The 18,283-nt window shown below is 48.3% G+C and overlaps 1 protein-coding gene across 5 annotated transcripts in view; it reads right to left on the reverse strand.

The window, feature by feature from the left end:
* Positions 1-18,283, reverse strand: part of ap2a1 (adaptor related protein complex 2 subunit alpha 1) — a 99,070-nt gene that overhangs the window by 33,037 nt on the left and 47,750 nt on the right. For 4 of the 5 annotated variants that reach the window (XM_085969853.1, XM_085969851.1, XM_085969852.1 and 1 more), the window contains 4 exons: positions 14,783-14,899; positions 13,611-13,680; positions 11,731-11,865; positions 10,416-10,922 (listed from right to left, as the gene is read on the reverse strand). In XM_085969853.1, coding sequence (XP_085825979.1) covers positions 10,845-10,922; positions 11,731-11,865; positions 13,611-13,680; positions 14,783-14,899 — 400 coding nt within the window. In that variant the 3' untranslated portion in view covers positions 10,416-10,844. Of the gene's footprint in view, positions 1-10,415; positions 10,923-11,730; positions 11,866-13,610; positions 13,681-14,782; positions 14,900-18,283 lie in introns of those variants that run through there. The other variant, XM_085969850.1, reaches the window with a different exon arrangement.

The following is an 18,283-nucleotide window of genomic DNA, read 5'->3' on the forward strand; positions in this document are numbered from 1 at the left end:
AGAACAGAGTTCATCACCACGACCCGACTGAGGATCGGGGCAGAGCGAGATGGGCCGCAAATCCCCGGCTGTCTGGACATTTTTGCAGTCAATCATTAAAAAAAAATATCCAGAAATGATATGCAAGAGGTGCTTGCTGGGACTTGTGTCCTGCCAACTCGAGTCGCTTCATCTAATAAATAGCGTGGGTCTGGGAGCATTGGCGTAGGCAGCCAATGGGAAACTAGGTTCGAGGCATTTCCAAAGACAGAGAGCGAAGCTTAATGATTTTCTGGTCATTTTTGTGCCTTTTACTAACGGATGCAGAAGCTCCCGTGGAGCATCAACGCCGGCATGGACCCGTGAGGCTGAAACATCCACAAAAGGTCAGTGCAAAAATTTCAAATCTCCTACACAAGGAGCGGACAGGTGGGAGTGGAGGTTAAACGGGTGCAGGGTCCAGAACAGGCGGAGCGCAGCCCGAGGACAGCCCTCGGGGGTCTTGCCTCGGTTTTCCTACCGCAGGGAGAGACAAGGAAAAGTGTCTTTTAAGAATCCAGATCTGATATTAAAATGAGGAGACACTGTTTCCGCTGGCGGGAGGGTCGGCAACCAGATGATGCAGATTTAGGGTCATTGGCAAAAGAACCAGAGGGGAGAAGTGTTTAAGGGCTGATCGGGAATGCGCTGCCTGAAAGGGCGGTGGAAGCATAGAAACATAGAAGATAGGAGCAGGAGTAGGCCATTCGGCCCCTCGAGCCTGCTCCGCCATTTAATGTGATCATGGCTGATCATCCAAATTCAGTACCCTGTCCCTGCTTTCTCCCCATATCCCTTGATCCCTTTAGCCTCAAGAAATATATCCAACTCCTTCTTGAATATATTTAATAAGTTGGCCTCTACTGCCTTCTGTGGCAGGTCTCTCAATTATCTCAAACTGCTTGGCGTAAAAACAAATTAATTTCTGGTGCAGATTCAATAGTAACTTTCAAAAGGGAATTGGATAAATACTTGAAAAGGAAAATCTGCAGGGCTATGGGGAAAGGGCAGGGGGGGGGGAGTGGGACTAATTGGAGAGCTCGTTCAAAGAGCCGGCACAGGCACGATGGGCCGAATGGCCTCCTGTGCCGTGTGATTCTATGATATTCATCAAATCCAAAGCTGGATTCATGTCTTCTTTGTTCTTTTTTTAAAAAAGAAAACTGAATTACTTAACTAATTAAAAAAAAATTCCTTTCACTTACCTCAAATAGACTCGCACTATCGGGAGAAAGGACTGGCAATTCTGTGGCACTGCCTCAGGTCTCTCAATTGTCTCAAACTGCTTGGCATAAAAACAAAATTAATTTCCAAAGTGCAGTCGCTGCGGCTGCGTCGGGGAGCGCAGCGGCCAGGGCGCGCACAGCGAGATCCCACACAGCAGCAGCAAGTTTCGTGACCGAACAATCCGTCTTTTTTGGTGACGGTTGGGACGAGGGCGGAATGTTGACCGGGTACACCGGGGAGAGAGCTCGCCCTTTTGCTTTCCTTCAGACAGTGTCGCGGGAATCTGGAAACGCCCGCCCGAAGGCAGGACAGGCAGGCAGATGGGGGGACCGCGGTTCCGATTCGAAATGAGTTCCACGAGAAGAGGGTCAAGTCCAACTTGAACCACTCCAGATTTTGGAGAGGATGCAGCAGCTTATTCCGACAGTCACAGAAGGGAGTTTTGATACACGCTGTTCGACTATCGGATGGGTTGCAGCCATTTGTGCACATGCCTCCCTGGTACCGGCTAGTCAGCAGCCCTCACACCCCTTGGAGATTCATCTCAAACACTTACAATCCCAGGTTTCACTCACTCCAATCCAGGGAGAAATGTCTGGCACTGAGGGGCTTCTGTCCAACTTAACACCCAGCAACACCGAATGCTGTCTGATGAGATTTACCGTGGCATGACCCCATCCAGTGAGCTTCAACTCCCGACCAGGGCTGTGCAGAGAGGCTTCAGTGGTTGGGGCGGGGGGGGCGTTGGAATGGAAGGGAGGAAGGGGGTGCTGTCTTTCCACCTCTCTTCCCATTCCTGGGAGAGAGGGAAAGGAAAAAAGAATGAATGAAAGATCTCGAATTTATACTGCGTCTTTCGCGGCCTTTGGACGTCCCGAAGCACTTTTACAGCCAATGAAGCACTTTTCGAAGTGTAGTCGCTGTTGTGGTGTAGGGAACGCGGCAGCTGGTTTGCGCACAGCAAGATCCCACAAACAGCGATGAGATAAATCATCAGAGAGTCTGTTTTCGAGATGTTGTTTGAGGGATAAAAATTGGTCGAGGATGCCCGGGGAGAACTCCCCCCTGCTCTTCTTTGAAGAGTAGCGGCCCTGGGATCTTTTACCTGCACCCGAGAGGGCAGACGGGGGCCTTGGTTCAACGTCTCATCCGAAAGGCAGTGCAGCACTCCCTCAGTGCTGCACGGGGAGTGAGAGTCTTGATTATGTGCTCAAATATCTAGAGTGAGACTTGAACCCACAACCTTTAAAAGGAGAATGATTTAATAAAAAAAGGATATGGTCACTTTGACAAGACACAACCTGGCTTCATAAATTCACACCGGACATGTGACATCGAAATTGCAACAGTGCAGCGGGAGAGTGTAGGTAAAGTACCAGCAGCCGCAGTATTTTGCTATGGTAAAGAACAAGGGTTTGGCATCTGCTTAACCCCAGAAAAGGATGGATTTGGTCCGGTGTTGTTCTGCGGAGCTGTGGGGTGCACTGAAGATACAGAGTGACTGAACATTTCACAGGTTCAGGCAGGCTCTTGCTGGGGACAGTGTTGGTCACCTAGACCAGTTGGTTATTTATGAGGTTATCGGACCGGGGTGGTGGCGGGGAGTTGAGCCGAGATGGCCCACACAGAAGCACGGTCCGGCAGATCTAGGGCACTCAATAGCGGTCGGAAGCAGGACTGGCAGCTGAATTTCCTTAGCACCAGCCCCTCGCCCCCCCACGGGCAATTGTAGGCTTTGGCTGCGATCAGCTAACTCAGCACAGACTGGAGAGGGGAGTCTGGGACCATCCTGGTCCCTACAGCTCAGTGCTACTCGAGGTGATGCTTTATCCAGCGGCGGAGCTGGAAGGTCAGTGGTTTGACAAACTGCAAGAGGCACAGTCATCATCAGGATCTCCAAGAGACACGGACAACTGCAGGATCTCCAAGAGATGGGCAGCTGTGAGAGGACTGTAAATCCCAGCTGTGATACACTCTCCCCAAGAACCCACCCTAGTAGTGAGCGAAATCTTCTCAAGGCATGAGTCTAAACCCCAAATTCAATACTATCACGCTCAGCGGAAGGTCAGAAAGGGTTCATGTAAAGGCTACAAGGAACATGAATTGCACATCATGCACCACAACCTTTAACCCTCCTTTTAACTGTTGACCCTTCGTATTCCTTACGCTGTCCTGAGCAAGTACCTCAGCGTCTGAACCGAATGTAAAAACCCACGTGTCCGATCTCGAGGCGTTAAATGCAAAATTACCAGTAGGGCTGGTTACACAGAGCAAAGGCTGGAGGCACACAGACAATATACTGCATTATAGATCACACAATATCATACACTTTTGCCTTGATTGAACGATGACTAAAGTGCTACACATCACTAAGTTAATCGCTTTAATACAGATTGCATTTAGAGAAATAGAAACCACCTCATTCGTGATCTGTAAACATGCTGCTTTTAAACAAGGCAGGCGAGCGGTTATGGTCACAAAATGGCTTCCCTGGTTCCCAGAACACACAGCAAGCTCCAGCCCACTCAAAGCGACTTTTCACCTCTCTCTGCGCCCTGAGCTGAGTGCAGCCTTCCCCTCGTTATCAGCTGTCACAAAGTGCAAAAAGGATTAGGTCCACTGCGTGAATGGTAACCCAAAGTGTTCAATCCCAGCAGTCCTAGTTATTAGAAAATGCTCACAAGGCGAACGGTAAAAGGCGCAGACGGGCTAGGATGCCTAACCGGTCCCGCGGGTCGCACAGAAGCCTTCTCTTTGACAGATAGAACTTCTCCTTTGGTCTCCTTATTTAAGGAAGGGTGTAAAATGTGTTGGAAGCAGTTCAGGGAAGGTTTACTAGACTAATACCTGGAATGGGCGGGTTGTCTTATGAGGAAAGGTTGGACAGGCTAGGCTTGTATCCGCTGGAGTTTAGAAGAGTCAGAGGTGACTTGATTGAACCATATAAGATCCTGAGGGGTCTGGACAGGGTGGATGTGGAGAGGATGTTTCCTCTTGTGGGAGAATCTAGAACTAGGGGTCACTGTTTAAAAATAAGGGGTCGCTCATTTAAGACAGAGATGAGGAGAAATTTTTATCTCACAGAGGGTGGTGAGTCTTTGGAACTCTCTTCCTCAGAGGGCGGTGGAAGCAGTCTTTGAATATTTTTAAGGCAGAGGTAGATCGATTCTTGGTGAGCAAGGGGGTGAAAGGTTATCGGGGGTAGGCGGGAATGTGGAGTAATCGGATCAGCCATGATCTTACTGAATGGCGGAGCAGGCTCGAGGGGCCGAGTGGCCCACTCCTGCTCCTAATTCGTATGCATGTTCGAACTACCTTCCACCCCGCCCCACCCCCCGACAGCCTAATTATTTCCCACTCAAAACAGCCGTAGAAAGTGCTGGCAGGATCCTCCATAGATGGCAGCATTTAGCAAAAGGGTTTTCTTCTGTTAAGTTCTCCACTCCTGAAGGCGTCGACTCTTCCTGGGCTTTGGTTCCATGGGTGCCAGGTGCCTCCAGGTATCTCACCCAAGTGGTCTGTCTTTTAGTGACTGCCACTCTGGGGGGGGGGGGGGGGGGGGTTCACTGCCAAGCCTGATCCTCCCAATGTTCACAACCGCCCGCTTTGAGCAGACGTTGCTGCCCAGTAATCAAGAGAAGGAACCCCCCGACTGATTCTTCTTCTCTCCTCCCTGGACTACAGGCAGTGCCCCTGCTCTGCCACCCAGGCCCACTTACTACGGTCCAGCGACTGGACCTGGGCCCTTTCTTGCCTGTAGAGGTCCATTTCACACTGGAAAGTGCCTTTAATCAACTGACTGACTGGGCCCCCCCAAAAACATGCAAGGACCTAGAAAGCCACAATCAAAATCAAAATAATTGGCTTGGAATAATTCCTTGGTTCCCATGTATTCTTGGAAAACTCGCTGGAAAATCATGAGCTAGGACAGCTGATGGGAGTTTCACTGCTTGAAGACTGCAATTCGTCAAACTGTTCAAGTTTCGCCCAATCCGACATGATGTCCCTAATCTTAAAGGCGCGTTACTTCCAAAATGATTGTATGAGCAGTTCCCCCTACAGCCAGATAATGTATTGTGAAAGCTGGGGACTAAGAATTGAAAATCTATCTATAATGTATTAAAAATCTTACATCTGCATGCACCTCCTGTCCCCCTTTTGCATCATAGATTCCAGTGCCCAGAGTTATAATGGAAACTCTCTGTAAACTTGTCACGCTGTAATTACACCTCCCGCCCAGTGGTGGCGCTACAGCCTGACAAATTTTATAATGTGAATTTATCACAGAAATATAAGGACAGAATGTATGATTTTAAAATGGGGACTGAATTTATATATCCTCACACCCTGGTCCATTTTTCCCCACCCGCTAACCCCATTTCATGGGGACTACACGGTTCAGGCTCCCGCTATGCAACATCGTAGGAGATCGACCAGCATCTTTCTAGAAAATGCTTCAAATAATTAAACCGATTTGAGCATGGATGTGTACAAGACCTGCCTCACGGGCCCCATGCGCTGCGAATGATGCTATTTTCAATGACTGTGTGAAAGGGTGGGAAAGGCAGAAACCCTCATCGCATTTAAAAAATGCTTGGATCTGCACTTGAAGTGCTGTAACCTATAGGGCTGTGGACCAAGAGCTGGAAAGTGGTTATAGGCTGGATAGCTTTGTCGGCCGGCACAAACACAATGGGCCGAATGGCCTCCTTCTGTGCCGTAAATTTCTATGATTCTATGAGACCGAACAGTTGAGGACAGGATCTAGGCATTGGATTCGGACACAACAAAGGCCCTCGCGGACAGCACTGTGGGAGAACCTTCACCACACGGACTGCAGTGGTTCAAGTACAAAAGAAATAGCAGGAGTCGGCCATTTGGCCCTTCGAGCCTGTTCCGCCATTCAATAAGATCATGGCTGATCTTCTACCTCATCTCCACTTTCCTACACTATCCCCATATCCCTTAATATTCAAAAATCTATCGATCTCAGTCTTGAATATACTCAACGACTGAGCCTCCACAGCCCTCTGGGGTAGAGAATTCCAAAGATTCACCACCCTCTGAGTGAAGAAATTTCTCCTCATCAGTCCTAAATGGCCGACCCCTTATTCTGAGACTGTGACCCCTGGTTCTAGACTCCCCAGCCAGGGGAAACATCCTCCCAGCATCTACCCTGTCAAGCCCTGCAAGAATTTTGTATGTTTCAATGAGATCACCTCTCATTCTTCTAAACTCTAATATAGGCCGAGTCTACTCAATCTCTCCTCATAGGACAATCCCCCCATCCCAGGAACCAGTCTGGTGAACCTTCGTTGCACTCCCTCTATGGCAAGGCGGTGGCTCACCACCACCTTCTCAAGGGCAATTAGGGATGGGCAATAAATGCTGGCCTTGCCAGCGACGCCCACATCCCGTGAATGAATGAAAAAAAGGATCGGAGCTTGAGGTTTTGGAAAAGAAGTCTGTGGCAGGAATTTGTGGGCTGTCCTCTGGGATTAGGCACACAGATCAAGACTCATTACGAGGACAGGTTGCATAGACTAGACTTGTATTCCCTGGCGTTTAGTAGATTAAGGGGTGATCTGAAGCTGATTAAATTATTTGATAGAGAGAGAAACCATTTCCTCTGGCGAGGAACAAGGGGACGTGACCTTAAAATGAGAGCCAGGCCGTTCAGGGGGTGGTGTCAGGAAGCACTTCTTCACACAAAGGGCAGTGGAAATCTGGAACTCTCTCCCCCAAAAAGCTGTGGGTCAATTGGAAATTTCAAAACGGAGATAGATTGTTGTTAGGCAAGGGTATTAAGGGAGATGAAACCAAGGTGGGCAAATTAAGTTGAGGTACAGATCAGTCATGATCCAATTGAATGGCAGAACAGGCTCGCAGGGTTACATGGCCGACTCTTGTTCTTCTTTACAGCAAGATGAGCACAGGAACAAGAGATTGCTGGCATTTGTAGTTTTTTTTATTTTCTGTTTATCTCCAAAAGAAGTTACTTTGATGCTAATAGCCTTTCCAGCAGCTTCAATGGGGGAAACGGGGATTGCTTAGTGTTTATGGCGGTCACTGCCTGCTCAGCTCAAGGAAGGAGGGTATGAAGGGAGAATGAGCTAGAATACATAAGGCAAGGCCAAGGGAAAGAATGAAAAGGGGGGGAAAGGAATGGTTTCGAAGCTTCTCAGTAATTGCCAAAAAACAGGGAGGGGGGGGGGGGGGGGGAATTCCACACAAGAGTATCCATCAATGGAGAAACGGCAGGTAAATGGAGTGAAGGCACAGATCAACCATGATCTAATTAAATGGTGGCGCAGGTTCGAGGGGCTGAACGGCCTCCTCCAGTTCCCCAAGTCCTTCCGTGAAGCAGTTGCACTCGGCTCCTTGCTTGTCGTCACGCTTCTCAGAAACAGCTTAATCCACAACCTCCCAGGTGGAGGAAACCATGCTCCCCCTACCTCCCCTAGCGATCGGAGTGGTCAAGGACTGGCTCGTGCCCTGACGCTCAGGCGGCCATTTTAAATGGGTATGTTCCCAAGCCAATCGCACAACTTTCACGTTAAGAACATAAGAAACAGGAGCAGGTCCCTCGAGCCTGCTCCGCCATTCAATATCATGGCTGAACTTCTACCTCCACTCCACTTGCACACCCTGTCCCCATATTCCTTGGTGCCCAAGAATCTCTCGATCTCAGTCGTGAGTATACTCGACGACTGAGCATTCACGGCCCTCTGGGGTAGAGAATTCCAAAGGTTCTTTGGCATACAACAGTATGTCACGTTACGAGGAACCCACCGAACAATGACTCAAAGTCGAGGGGGCCTCCACTTGTTGAAACAAAACCTCGGGCGGAGTTGCTGTACCCGCTCTCCATCACCAGGTGTCGCTACATTTCTTTTACTCCCCCCCCTCCCCTCAACTCACTAACAGCTTCTAGTGGCTGAAAGAATACTGCACTTGGTGCTGGAATGGTTAACCTTGAATGTTTTCACAATCAGGACTGCTCCCAGCAGTATTTCACCTTGTGCAACTGGAGTTAATTGGGTACGTTCCTCTAGAGTTTGAGGAGGGTAGGAAAGCAGACGATGAACAGGGGAGGACGAATTTCCTCAGATCTTCTCGCCTGGGCCGCCGTAACCACACTGGAAAAGCCGCTTACTCACACAAATGGGGTTTCTGACTAAAGGTACAGTGACAGAGAGAAGCTGGGGGAAAATTCATGATCCTTTGCCTGCTTTCAACTGTGCAAATCAAACAATGGCCAGAGCACGTCGGGGAACAGTCGGATCTGCCTGATGTAGTGCAGTGCGTGCTGTATAGTAAAGACAAGCCGGGAACTTTATTCATATCCTTTGTTTTCTTGTATTTTTTTTTTTTTTTTTTCTCCAGGTTACATTTTGACTCGAGCATTTCGCTTTGAGGTCACAGCAACTCCATTAGTTATTGGTCCAACGCACGGCTGACAAGTGAAGTGAAAATTCAACATGGCTTCCCCATCCCCGTTAGTTTACTGCCACTCTTGATCTTGTTTAAAAATCAGTCTTTAAAACTGGCTAAGCTTTCTCCATTTTATACAGCACAGCAAAGAAGCCCCACTTGCTAGGTTATCCAGTCACTTGGGTTAGTTCTATGTACAGGCATTATGCAGATGGGGATCCTCACACATAAACAAGGCTAGGTTACAGCTAAGCTGGGACAGGCACAGCACAAGTTTGTTCACCATTTACAAGACAACTCCCAGTGCAGTAGCAGGGTGAAAGAAATGGGAGGCCGGGGGGGGGGGGGGGGGTAACAAGCAAGCCACCCCTGAAAGATACAAGACACGTCCACACGTGAAGGACATTTTGAGCAAAGCAGGAGGGGGCATTAGGAGGAAATTTTAACTTCTGAATGCGGGAGAAAAGACAAGACAGTTTGAGCTGCATTTCCCCTCCCCGTCCCACTTCCCTCGGTTTCTCATATCCGCTGCAGCAGAAGTGGAAAGCCACGAAGAGCTGGGTCTGCACAGGATGGGGAAAGCTGGTTCGAGAAGCGTAGACGCCCTAGGAGCCGACTCGTGGACGCCGACCTTCCAGGCTCCGATCCGGAGAGAGAGAGAGAGAGAGAGAGAGAGAGAGAGCGGCGCCTGGCATGAGAAGCAGATTCAGAGGAAGGAACAATTTACCCCGTCGTCACGTTTGGTTAATGCTAAGCACGAGTTTTTGCTCAACAGCAGGTACCGTGCGGCTCGCGCTGGCTGCTCATGACAGGGCGGGAGGGAGGGAATGCGAGCGTCTGTTGAGTGGGGGTCTGAAGGGGATGAGGGGACTGCACGGAGAAGACTTTGTTTTCTATAGAACCAAGGGAAGACATGTTAGGTCCAAAGAGAGGATTGGAAGGGAAGTGTTCCAGTCTTTTTGCACTTGCAACAAAATGTTAAGCAAAGGTTAAATTAAAAAAAATATTCGCCCACCCGCTTAACTTTCAGTGGTGACATTTTGAACAGCTAATTTAACATCCGTGACCAGAGAGTAAATTGGTTGTACAGGTATTTCTATCCAGCCCTAAATAAGAGTTATATACAGATACATTTTACAATTACTTCATAAGTTTCTTTTTAATATAAGGAATGACTATATCGATTAACAGCAAGGTGGGACTTCAGAGTCGTTTGGTATTCGGGCATCACCTCATTTTGTGATCTGCAAAGGCAGTGGGAACCAAAAGAGCGAGTCACCAGACGGCTACTGGGGGAATTCTGCTCACTATCGTTCCCCCCCCCCCCCCCTCGCCATCTCTCCGAAGGCAGTGCCTTCTTGCTAGGGGACAGTTCTTCAGGCAGTCGACACCCTGCCCAAATGGCCGTTCTCCGTGCGTCAGTCTAGACAGAGAGTGTCGGCGGGCCGTTGAACCGTGGAGGGCATCACCGTCTAGTCTGATCCCGCCTTGACCAGGTAGCTGCTACAGACACACTCTCCGGCAAAGCGACCAGGAGGAGAGGCAGCAATAGCCGATTGTCCTCTCCCCTCAACTCGGGGGCTACTGAAGGGAACGGCAGAGAGCTGACTCGGCACGCCCTGCAGATCAAGCCTTCCTGTCCGTTGGGGGGGGTCCGAGCTCCGCATGGTGTGGTGCGTGTACCAACCGAGCCGTGGGGTGGGAGGAACCGTTCTGCTCACCGATATCTTGGAAAAATTGCAGGTGGCAAGAGTGAGCGCCGTCAAATCTGGCATCCCTCGTTGCCGAGAGCGTTGCAAACATTAAGCACCGCTCGTCAACGCGTCGAGACCGACCGCGGGCAGCGGTCACATGTGGACTGCACCGCAATCTGGTGCCAGTCCTGCTCGTCCTTCCCTCCGCCCGCCGCCATGTCTGATGCTCCGCATACCAAAGAACATTCCAAGACCCCCCTCAAAGCAACAAACCCTCCACGGGAACAATCACGTAAACATATACTGTACTTAAAAGGACGTCACATGATACTTCTTGAAGATTTCACTGGACGTGGCGCATAGATATACGGACCTCCACACACTCATGCGCACACGCTCACACGCACACACACACTCAGACTCAGACAAACACGCAGTATAGTGTAAGAGATCGATTACATGTAGGAGGCTTCAGAACTGTTGAGACAGTAATTCGCATAGTCGCTTCGACACGGTCTCCTTGCTTGTGCGTAGTGTGAGGCGATACATCTGATGGTGAGCAGCCGGGGGGGGGGGGGGGGGGGGGCGGAAGGAGAGAAAGAGAAACATGAGCTTACAGAACAAATCACTTCCAACGGCCAGCTCCTGACCAGAGAAGGACAGGACAAAGGGCGCCCGCCCGCCCAGATCAAACCCGCTAAAGCAACTGGCAATGGTTTGTCCAGACAGGGCACCAGTCAAGGAGGTGGATCACCCTCCAGCCAACGTGCTCGCTAAGCTGCATGGATGTGCAGCTTTCTGGAGATCCCGCAGAACTTGGGACCGGCTTTTCAAATGGAAGATTCCGCGCATGCGTGAAATTTTGAATGGGTCGTGCAGCCAGTTAGAGGGACCGCACACCCAAAAAAATATAGCGGAAACATTGCCTCCAGCCCGCTGAAACTCACACCTTCCAGTACCCGACAGACACTCTCCTCCCTCCAATCCTGTTCCCATCCAACAGTCACATCCAGGAACCTTCCAGCAAGGGGTTTGTGTTGGGGGGGGGGGGGGGGGGGGGAACTAGGCTGATGGCACGGAGGCCAAACCGCAGCCCTGCTACGATCACCCCCCTGCCAGCGCGCGCGCGCACACACACCACAGAGCGAACCTGCAGGTTGCTGGTCTCGAGAAGCTCAGGGCCACGCTAGGCGTTCCAGCTATCCACTGACCCATCGGGGAGGGGTAACGCCGCGTGGCTCTCGAGTGACGCGCAGTAATCTGGCCCGCTAAGCCGGACGCACCCGCCATGCCGTTACGCGACGCAAGGATAATCAGGTGGGGGGGGGGGGGGGGGTGGAGATTAAATGTCACCAACCTGCGCCTGACCGTTGGGTTCCAGCCTCAACAAACACCCGACCTGGATGGATTTGGTGTGGATGACTCCTGCACCGACAAAGTTGTCAGGATTGGGGTCGACATCCTGTAGCAGAGCGGAGCCGAATCCTATCAACTGTGGGAAGAAAAAGGAAAAAAATAAACAAACTGATGGCAGTGTCCCAGTGGAATCCCAGCCCCCGCCAGCAGTACCGTCCCACACAGAGTCTGCTTCACCACCAGTCCCACTCGGGGGGGGGGGGGGGGGGGGGGTTTATAGATACTCCACCCCCCGTTCTGCCCACTGCGCTCTCACTCACCTAGCATTCTTCGTGTGCGAGGTAAAGTTCCACGGCGAGCAGATGCCCTCTGGTACCCCCCCCCGCCGCAGTGACTGCTCTTTTCGCATGTTACGCTAGAGTGAGAACTGTTGGGCTTTTCGACACAAACAAGGTCGAGCTGGAGAATGGTGATGTCGTTCTGGGCCAGGGACGGAAGCGCGACTGACTCCGTTCTTTATTCCGCACTTTGCGGTTTTAAGAATATAAGAATTAGGAGCAGGAGCAGGAGGTGGCCATATGGCCCCTTGAGCCTGCTCCGCCATTCAATAGGATCAATGATTTCAAAGGGGAGACTGGATAGGCACTTGAGGGAAATAAACTTGCAGGGCTACGGGGATAGAGCAGGGGAATGGGACTGACTGGATTGCTCTACAGAGAGCCGGCACGAACTCGATGGGCCGAATGGCCTCCTTCTGTGCAGTTATGACACTATGGCTGATCATCTACCTCAACTCTCACCCGATCCCCATATCCCTCGATTCCCCTAGAGTCCAAAGATCTCTCTCAGCCTTGAATATACTCAACGACTGAGCCTCCACAGCCCTTTGGGGTAGAGAATTCCAAAGATTCACAACCCTCTAAGTGAAGACATTTCTCCTCATCTCAGTCTTAAATGGCCGACCTCTTATTCTGAGACTATGCCCCCTAGTTCTAGACTCTCCAGCCAGGGAAAGTAGGCCATTTAAGATTGAGATGAGGAGGAATTTCTTCACTGAGAGGGTTGTGAATCTTTGAAATTCTCTACCCCAGAGGGCTGTGAATGCTGAGTCTTTGAGTATAAAGGCTGAGATCGATAGATTTTTGGACTCGAGGGATATGGAGACCGGGCGGGAAAGTGGAGTCGGGGTCGATGATCAGCCATGATCTTACTGAATGGCGGAGCAGGCTCGAGGGGCCTGATGCGCTATCAATTACTCATAAAAGACAGAGTTAAGAGAGTAACTAAAGGCTTTTATTAACAAAAGAATGAAGGTCTGCCTCGAGTGGTCGACCGGTCCAGAAATACAAAGGGCTGGGGAGCAGTCACCTTTATACTAGGACTTGTGGGAGGAGTCAGCCGAGGCATGTCCAGGCATGTACACAGTAGAATACAAACAGTGGTTTACCACAGGGCCGTATGGCCGACTCCTGCTCCTATTTCTTATGTTCTTATGTAAACTCTGTAACCAGTGTGCACAGACTTGATCACAGTAGGACAAAGTCAAAAGCTGGTTTAAATTCAAAATACGTCACACAAGAGGGAGGCAGACAGGGTCAGAAAATTCAATGGGAGCTGCACCATTTTTTTGGCGCGAGAATTGATTGATTAGTTGGGGGGGGGGGGTGGGAAGATGTCAAAGGCGTTTAATATGTTTTTGAACGTTGGGACTAAAGAGATTGTTAAACCCAGCTGAGACTACTTAAGTGAGCACAGACTAAGAATCAAAGCCATGATTGTACGGTTCTCTCCCATTGCCCATGGTGCACTGAACCATTGAGCTATCGGAGAAGGGGCATTTTAGTCCTTAAAGGGTTAATGGATGGGGAGGGAGGAGCTTACCTTGGCCTTTGTGACCTCCGTGTCCATGGGGTGATTAGCTTTAAAGATCTTCTGTGCTTCCTGCTGGGGACTGGAGAGAGAGCGCAAGAGGAGAACGTGCCATAAATAACACAGGCAGCAACAGTGAAAGCTTATTCAGGCCCTCGGAGCAGTTCTGCTACAATTACAATGCCAGGCAGTTGTACCATCTGAAAATCTTCTCCCCACAATTAATTTGGTCTTTTGGTGTCAGCCAGTGGCTCAGTGAGCAACACACTCGCCTCTGAGTCAGAAGGTCGTGGGTTCAAGTCCCACTCCAGAGACTTGAGCACAATAATCTAGGCTGACACTCCCAGTGCCAGTGCCGAGGGAGTGCTGCACTGTCAGAGGTGCTGTCTTTCGGACAAGATGTCTGCTATCTCAGAGGTCGATGTAAAAGATCCCACGGCACTATTGGAACAGCAGGGGGGAGTTACCCCAGTGTGTCCTGGGGCCAATATTTATCCCTCAATCAACATCACCAGAACAGATGATCTGGTTATTATCACATCGCTGTTTGTGGGAGCTTCCTGTGTGCAAATTGGCTGCCGCGTTTCCTACATTACAAGTGACTACACTTCATTGGCTGTAAAGCTCTTTGGGCCGTCCGCTGGTCGTGAAAGGCGCTATAGAAATGCCTTCCGTTCTTGGCTTCTTGTTCCATGTACCTCTGTGCACATGGGAAATTAGACAGCACACTTTACAGAATACGACACTGCCATGCTGGGACTCCAGGACATGCATACAAGGCTGTGTGCGCTCTGCAATGACCATCACCACCACCACCACCTGCATGATGCCCCCTGTACTGCCGAAACCACCGCAGAACAGAGCCGTGTTCAAATTGGGATCACATTTGTTCAGCTCCTGTTACAGCAGGAGAGGGGATCCCCCAATGAAGCCGAGCTGTACGTTGTAGACAGTTCCCGCTCTGGTGTGCTGCACCCCGCTTCCCCAGCATCGGCCGTGCCTTCTGCTCTAGCCGGCCGCTCCGCCGCCCAATCCAATACGCCCGGGCTCCACTACCCGCCATTTCACCCTCCGCTGCCCACCTTCGCTGGATTCGCCACCACCCGCCGCACTCTCCGCCACACTGGGCTGAGTCACTGCCCCTTTGGCTTTCCACAATCCCGGGGTCTCTGCTCTCTCCGTACCTGCTGAGCTGCTTCCAGCGCTGGAAGAAGTCTTCCGACGCCATCTCTGTTGGCTGGAAAAACTTGTTGATGGTTATGGGTAGTTTTAGGGTGATATTCTGCAGGGTTCCGCCATATCTATCAACAAAGCAAGAGAGAGATTTTAACAATCGCAATTATTTTTTTTTTTTTTAAATGATCGGCTTTAGGGAGGTGCGATTAGTTTAAATATCCTCTTTAACCTGGGTTCAAAGGCCCATGTAGAGGCATTTAAGGCTTCTCGCTTTTGGAAGGAGTGGATTACAGTTGCAAACTATTAACCTACAGTTAACTAACCGTGCAAGTGACCAGCTAAGTGTTTTTGCTAAGTCAACAAACAGCCAGTTGGGAACTTTGATACATCCTGCATCAAAATACAGGAGCTCGTTATATTTCATTTGTATTTGGTGTCATTAGAATTCCCCGTCTTGAATTACTCCCAACAATTACTCCCAACAATTACTCCCAACAATTACTCCCAACAATTACTCCCAACAATTACTCCCAACAATTACTCCCAACAATTACTCCCAACAATTACTCCCAACAATTACTCCCAACAATTACTCCCAACAATTACTCCCAACAATTACTCCCAACAATTACTCCCAACAATTACTCCCAACAATTACTCCCAACAATTACTCCCAACAATTACTCCCAACAATTACTCCCAACAATTACTCCCAACAATTACTCCCAACAATTACTCCCAACAATTACTCCCAACAATTACTCCCAACAATTACTCCCAACAATTACTCCCAACAATTACTCCCAACAATTACTCCCAACAATTACTCCCAACAATTACTCCCAACAATTACTCCCAACAATTACTCCCAACAATTACTCCCAACAATTACTCCCAACAATTACTCCCAACAATTACTCCCAACAATTACTCCCAACAATTACTCCCAACAATTACTCCCAACAATTACTCCCAACAATTACTCCCAACAATTACTCCCAACAATTACTCCCAACAATTACTCCCAACAATTACTCCCAACAATTACTCCCAACAATTACTCCCAACAATTACTCCCAACAATTACTCCCAACAATTACTCCCAACAATTACTCCCAACAATTACTCCCAACAATTACTCCCAACAATTACTCCCAACAATTACTCCCAACAATTACTCCCAACAATTACTCCCAACAATTACTCCCAACAATTACTCCCAACAATTACTCCCAACAATTACTCCCAACAATTACTCCCAACAATTACTCCCAACAATTACTCCCAACAATTACTCCCAACAATTACTCCCAACAATTACTCCCAACAATTACTCCCAACAATTACTCCCAACAATTACTCCCAACAATTACTCCCAACAATTACTCCCAACAATTACTCCCAACAATTACTCCCAACAATTACTCCCAACAATTACTCCCAACAATTACTCCCAACAATTACTCCCAACAATTACTCCCAACAATTACTCCCAACAATTACTCCCAACAATTACTCCCAACAATTACTCCCAACAATTACTCCCAACAATTACTCCCAACAATTACTCCCAACAATTACTCCCAACAATTACTCCCAACAATTACTCCCAACAATTACTCCCAACAATTACTCCCAACAATTACTCCCAACAATTACTCCCAACAATTACTCCCAACAATTACTCCCAACAATTACTCCCAACAATTACTCCCAACAATTACTCCCAACAATTACTCCCAACAATTACTCCCAACAATTACTCCCAACAATTACTCCCAACAATTACTCCCAACAATTACTCCCAACAATTACTCCCAACAATTACTCCCAACAATTACTCCCAACAATTACTCCCAACAATTACTCCCAACAATTACTCCCAACAATTACTCCCAACAATTACTCCCAACAATTACTCCCAACAATTACTCCCAACAATTACTCCCAACAATTACTCCCAACAATTACTCCCAACAATTACTCCCAACAATTACTCCCAACAATTACTCCCAACAATTACTCCCAACAATTACTCCCAACAATTACTCCCAACAATTACTCCCAACAATTACTCCCAACAATTACTCCCAACAATTACTCCCAACAATTACTCCCAACAATTACTCCCAACAATTACTCCCAACAATTACTCCCAACAATTACTCCCAACAATTACTCCCAACAATTACTCCCAACAATTACTCCCAACAATTACTCCCAACAATTACTCCCAACAATTACTCCCAACAATTACTCCCAACAATTACTCCCAACAATTACTCCCAACAATTACTCCCAACAATTACTCCCAACAATTACTCCCAACAATTACTCCCAACAATTACTCCCAACAATTACTCCCAACAATTACTCCCAACAATTACTCCCAACAATTACTCCCAACAATTACTCCCAACAATTACTCCCAACAATTACTCCCAACAATTACTCCCAACAATTACTCCCAACAATTACTCCCAACAATTACTCCCAACAATTACTCCCAACAATTACTCCCAACAATTACTCCCAACAATTACTCCCAACAATTACTCCCAACAATTACTCCCAACAATTACTCCCAACAATTACTCCCAACAATTACTCCCAACAATTACTCCCAACAATTACTCCCAACAATTACTCCCAACAATTACTCCCAACAATTACTCCCAACAATTACTCCCAACAATTACTCCCAACAATTACTCCCAACAATTACTCCCAACAATTACTCCCAACAATTACTCCCAACAATTACTCCCAACAATTACTCCCAACAATTACTCCCAACAATTACTCCCAACAATTACTCCCAACAATTACTCCCAACAATTACTCCCAACAATTACTCCCAACAATTACTCCCAACAATTACTCCCAACAATTACTCCCAACAATTACTCCCAACAATTACTCCCAACAATTACTCCCAACAATTACTCCCAACAATTACTCCCAACAATTACTCCCAACAATTACTCCCAACAATTACTCCCAACAATTACTCCCAACAATTACTCCCAACAATTACTCCCAACAATTACTCCCAACAATTACTCCCAACAATTACTCCCAACAATTACTCCCAACAATTACTCCCAACAATTACTCCCAACAATTACTCCCAACAATTACTCCCAACAATTACTCCCAACAATTACTCCCAACAATTACTCCCAACAATTACTCCCAACAATTACTCCCAACAATTACTCCCAACAATTACTCCCAACAATTACTCCCAACAATTACTCCCAACAATTACTCCCAACAATTACTCCCAACAATTACTCCCAACAATTACTCCCAACAATTACTCCCAACAATTACTCCCAACAATTACTCCCAACAATTACTCCCAACAATTACTCCCAACAATTACTCCCAACAATTACTCCCAACAATTACTCCCAACAATTACTCCCAACAATTACTCCCAACAATTACTCCCAACAATTACTCCCAACAATTACTCCCAACAATTACTCCCAACAATTACTCCC

Source organism: Somniosus microcephalus, chromosome 28 (genome assembly GCF_052327205.1).
Source record: "Somniosus microcephalus isolate GS21.2 chromosome 28, FLI_Smic_1.0, whole genome shotgun sequence".
NCBI classification, from domain to species: domain Eukaryota; kingdom Metazoa; phylum Chordata; class Chondrichthyes; order Squaliformes; family Somniosidae; genus Somniosus; species Somniosus microcephalus.